The sequence below is a fragment of the Oryza sativa genome, chromosome 11 (assembly GCF_034140825.1).
Source record: "Oryza sativa Japonica Group chromosome 11, ASM3414082v1".
Lineage (NCBI taxonomy): Eukaryota > Viridiplantae > Streptophyta > Magnoliopsida > Poales > Poaceae > Oryza > Oryza sativa.
The window spans coordinates 9,316,412-9,322,115 of record NC_089045.1 but is presented as its reverse complement, the minus strand read 5'-3'; the positions used below and the strand labels follow the sequence as shown (position 1 = coordinate 9,322,115).

Below are 5,704 nucleotides of genomic sequence, written 5' to 3'. Positions count from 1 at the left end.
TAGACCCGCCATAACCGCGGGCACGGCTATTCGAATAGTTTTACTCTGGCCAGAGGTGTACCACTGTACCCACAAGACACAGCCCCACAACATGTCACCATGTGCCTCAATACCACCACGGTACCTCGGAAAGGAGCTGTGACAGTACCCCTCGCACAACACAATCCACCACAGCGCACCGTTCCTGGATCATAATCACCCCCTTATAAACAAGGCATGGATTCCCCAGCGACCCCCGTGGGCTTATCTCCGCCACTTCTCAGTCTGGTGCTCCGCAATGAACCATGCTATACAAAAGGTAAAGCCGTTGCCCACGCTGGCTTGTGGTTGGCACGGTTAATGTTTCACAACCGAAACTCGTGAACCGATCCTTAATTGTCATGAGCACGACTCTCAAAACCATGTGCTCACAACCCACCATTATCAAGTTTTAGTTGGCAAGTAATTAATTAACCAATCACGATTGACCATCGTGAACTATCATTAAGCCATCCTTAAATAATAGTGAGTCATAAGTTATCCCAATAGTGTGCTAATGTTTCTAAGCATGGCTAAGCAATCATATCTAATATCTAGCTGAACCAATATATAAAGCTCAACTAGTCAAGTTATAATAACCCAAGGTATCAAGGAATAAAGTAATCAAGAACAAAAGGGCTATAACAAACAATAGGTTAATTCCACCCAATGGCATTCGAAAATAAATGCAATAGTTGAATAGAAACAATAGCTTTAAACGGGATCAACATGCTCAAAGGGTTGTTTGGGATCTGTGTGACTTGCCTTGCTGGCCTTGGAACTCTTCAAAATCTTCTTCTGCAAACTCAGACTCTCCGAAAACGTCGGAACCTAAACAGAAAAGAGCAAAATCACCAAACAGCACACAAACCAGCATGAACAGTACATGTGGATATTTTTAACATGTAGATCTCTATTTTAGAAAAATTTAGAGACTTGAACCAACTAAATCCGAGCTAAGATGAATTAGTTATGAATTTTCAAAGATTAAATCAGATTAAATCATTTATTTAGATTTTAATTGAATTATGACGCAATAATGAATTATTTTTGAAAAGGAAAAGGGAATTATTGCGTCAGCGGCTAGGGTTCGCGGTGGACCGGGTGCACGGCGGCGGCTCACGGAAACGAACGGCCGAGATCTATCCTATCCAAAACGGACGGCCAAGATCCATCGGTCCACGACCGGGCCACGGGTAACGACGACGATGACGTTGGCGGTGACGTCACCACCGGCGGCGGCTCGGGCACGCAAACTCGCCGGCGAACGACGGCGCGATGACACGAACGGAGGACACCAACACGTAGAGGGCGACGCGGCGAACTCACCGGTGACTAAAACAACGGCGGAAGATCAACGGACTGCGATGGCGTCGAGGAAGAAGCGGCGGCGACCTTCGGCTTGACGACGACGGCGATGCTCCGGCGACCTACGGCGACGGTGGAGAGGCAGACGAGGTCGGCGACGGCTTGGCGATCACGACGGCAGCCTTCCCGAGCGACGACGACGACGGGTGCGGCGGCGGCGCATGGCTGGATGAACGGCGACGACGGCGGCGCTAGGCTACACGGTGCTAGGGCTCTACCGGCGACGAAAGGCGAAAGCGAGGGTGGCGGCGGGTAGCGGTGGGCTTGGGGGTCCTTTTATAGGGGCAAGGAGGCAGCGGCGAAGGCCCACGGCGACCGGCGACGCGAAGGAAAGTCTAGGGTTCGGAGGAGAGAGATCGATCCGAATCGAACTCGAATCCACGGATTTCCAAACGATTTTAGCCGACGATTCCAAAAGAGAAAATGTAGAGGAGATCCCGAAGATCATTTCCCCTCAATTGATTTCACTGGAGAAGGAAAGGCGCGAGCGAATTTGGAAGGAGACGGTGGCGGCGCGGCGCTAGGGCTCGGGCGGTGGCGCGACGGCGCGAGGAGGACGACGAGTCCGACAGGTGGGACCCACCTGTCAGCGGCCGAGCGCGCGCGCGGGCGGGCGGCTGTGGGCGGACTAGGCCGGCTTGGGCCGGGGAGAGGGAGAGAGAAGGTTTTGGGCCGACTTTCGGCCCAAAGCCAAAAGAGGATTTTAAAAACCTTTTTCAATTTAAATTATTCATTAAATGCAATTCCATTTATTAAAAATACTTCCTTAGCTCAAATAAATCTCAGAAAAATCTAGGAATTATAGAGTTAAGCAAAGTATTTAATGAAATTTTATCTGGCCCCATTTTTATATTGGAATTTATTAATTAAAATTAGATCTTCTCTCCTAGGCTTTTAAAATAAATTCTAATAATTCTAATTAAACAACAATTTATATATTTAGGATTTTTAGGGTGTGACAAGCACCCTGGCAAGATCATAGTGAACTACTTGACATTGGGAAAAAAAATAATTGGCAAACTGAAGGGTTTCCCACTTGCAGCAAAAACTGTTGGAAGGTTACTAAGAAATAACCTTACTTTAGATCATTGGAGAAGAGTTCTAGCAAGTAAAGAATGGGAATTACAAACAGGTCATAACGATATTATGCCTGCACTGAAACTGAGCTATGTTTATCTTCCTTTTCATCTGCAGAAATGTTTTTCCTATTGTGGCTTATTTCCTCATGATTACGAGTTCGATAGTGGAGAGCTGATTCACCTGTGGATGGGATTAAACATTTTATGCTGTAATGGACAGAAAACATTTGAAGAAATAGGATTAAGCTATCTTGATGACTTGGTTGATCATGGGTTTATGAAGAAAAATGAAAAGGAGGACACCCTAACTATGTGATGCATGAGCTACTACAAGACTTAGCACGAATGGTGTCATTGTATGAATGTTATACAATAGATTGCTCTCATGAAAGATTCAGAGAAATCCCTCCTGATGTCCGTCACTTGTCTATCGTTATGGGTGGTGCAGAGGAAGATGCGTCAATAAATGAAACTTTTCATGGAAATGTGATTCTTATAATGAAGAGATTTAAAGTTGAAAATCTACACACTTTGATGATATTTGGATGTTATTACCGAAGCATGGCGAATACCTTTGGAGATGTGTTCAGAAAAGCAAAGGCTCTCCGTGTTCTTCGTTTGTCTACTATGTACTATCCTGTCGATCATATACTGCATAACTTTTCCGTGCTTATGCATCTCCGCTACCTAAAGCTTGGGTCAGAGTATGATAAGATATCCCCACCGAGATGTATATCTAGATTCTATAAGTTGATTGTCCTTGTTCTGAAAGATTGGAAAGGAAGTATCAATTTGCCTGTAGATATGAGCAACCTTGCAAGATTGCGGCATTTTATTGTCTCACACGATGAAACTCACTCAAAGATTTGTGAGGTAGGAAAGCTGCAAACACTCCAAGAGTTAAGAAGATTTGAAGTCAACAGAGAGAAAAGTGGTTTTGAAATAAAACAGCTGGGACATTTGATACAGCTCAGTGGATCACTTAGTATCTGTAATCTGGAGAAAATGCAAGCGAAAGAAGCAGATGAAGTGAATCTGTTGTCAAAAAATAGCTTAAAGAAGCTAACATTAGAGTGGGATGTTCAGCGATCCCAGAAGGAACCTGACAAAGAACAACATATTCTTAACGTTCTTCGACCTCATGACAATCTCCAAGAGCTATGCATCAGAGGACATGGAGGCCATAGTTGCCCACCATGGCTTGGTAGCAAACTTTCAGTAAAAAACCTACAATCCCTTCATCTTGACACCGTCAACTGGACTGTCTTCCCACCACTCGGGGAATTTTGGCTCCCTAAAGAACCTGGTCAGGAATATCTTCGTTCTGTCCAAGGAAAAAGCTTTCAAAACTTGAAAACTCTAGAACTTGTTGGACTCACAAAATTGGAAAAATGGGTTCACAATGACAAATTTCTCCTGTTTTCCCTTTTAGAAACTTTCATAATTAGAGATTGCCCAGAACTGGTAGAGTTACCAGTTTCTCAATATGCTAGTCAGAAATTTAAGCAAGATGTGATGATTGATCTGTTTCCTAAGATGCAAGAGGTCAGAATTGCTGACTGCCCAAAATTGGAATCCCTACCACTTATTCCATGGACTGATACTTTGCTCACTGTTGACATGAAGAATGTGGGTTCAAGTTTGGAAAAGTTAGTTTACTCCACTAAAAGTTCATCATCCAAACTATTGTTGGAAATCAAAGAAGATCATCATCTGGAATGCCTTGATGAGATGGTTGCCTTTCACAATTTAAGTAAAATACATGAGTTGGAGGTCTCAAAAAGCCCACCTTTGATGAATAAACACCTTCACTGGTTAACGTCACTGAAAACACTCAAGATAAGTGAATCAAGTATTACATTGCCGCTACTGGGAGGGCCAGATGATGAGAAAGACACACTTGCTTTGGAACGCCTTGAGATTAAGAACTGTAGTGCCAATGGGAAGGAATTGACCCAATTTCTATTGCAACTGCCTAAGCTCTCCTTCTTCAGGATGTCTTCTTGTCAGAACGTAACTAGCATGGGTGTAATGGCGCTGCTGGCCACAGCTGAACCAACATCAATGCCATCGTCTTCGACTTCAAGTAATGAAACAGGATCACAACTACAAATAGAAGAAGTGGGTGATGAAGGAGGGCTGCTGTTATTCCCAAAACATCTCACCATTTCCCTGCGTGAATTACGGATTACCATGAACCCAGGATTGAGCCTGTTGGCTTCCCTTCCTCCTGAAAATAACTCCAGGCCAGGAGGTCTTCACAATCTGCACTCCCTGCAAACACTTTTCATAAGAGGGTGCCCCAAACTTCTCTCAGCCTACTCCTCATCCTCCTCTTATTGTTTTCCGTTTCCATCTACACTGGACAGCCTCAGAATTGAGGATGTTGAGGATATGCATACGTTCGCGCCCCTCTCAAACCTGACTAGTCTCACCTATTTATTCGTAGAGAATTGTAGGAAGGATTTAAGAGGAGAAGGTTTATGGACTTTCTTCACTCAAGGCTGCCTCACCCGTCTGTGCGTTTATCGCAGTCCAAATTTCTTCGACAATTTGGTGCCTCATCAACAAGAAGAGCTTCCTGCATACTGCAAAATTGAAATGCTCCGGACAGATGATATTGCAGGGGTCCTTGTGACACCTATCTGCAGACTCTTTTCTTCTTCGCTTAATGTTTTAGGCCTATGTTCAAACAAAGAGATTGTGAGCTTCACAAAAGAGCAAGAGAAAGCACTTGAACTCATCACCTCCCTCCAGGACCTCTGCTTTTTTCACAATGAGAAGCTGCAGTCTCTCCCTGCAGACCTTCGTGGACTGAACAATCTAAGGATATTGGAAATTCTGAGGTGCTCAGCCATCAGGTCTCTGCCCAAGAATGCCTTTCCAAATTCTCTGCAGAAAATAAATGTTGATCGTCGCTGCAGTGAGGAGCTACAACATCACTGCATTATGTTGGAAGGGGTCACAGTAAATATAGACCGACCAGTTAACACAAATTTATAATGCAGAGTTCTTCTCGGGAATTTTATATTTTAGTCTTGTAGACTTACCATAACTTGCGCATCCATCTACAGATTGTATCTACTCTTCGAATATAAGACATGTATTTGAATACTATGTAAGTTTTTCTTTGCTCTGAATGACAGAAAGAACATTTCAATGCTTCTCAAACATGGACAATTCTGCAATTATCATTTAGGATTATAATTTGTTTGACCCCTCTGGAGTCTGGACCATGC

General features: G+C 43.9%; 1 protein-coding gene across 1 annotated transcript; it reads left to right on the top strand.

Moving 5' to 3' along the window:
* The first annotated feature begins 3,026 nt into the window (after window positions 1–3,026).
* On the top strand, window positions 3,027–5,468 carry LOC9267983 (putative disease resistance protein RGA3). Its single transcript, XM_015760714.1, has one exon. The coding sequence runs from the start codon at window positions 3,027–3,029 to the stop codon at window positions 5,466–5,468; it is 2,442 nt and encodes an 813-aa protein (XP_015616200.1).
* Window positions 5,469–5,704: the final 236 nt, after the last annotated feature.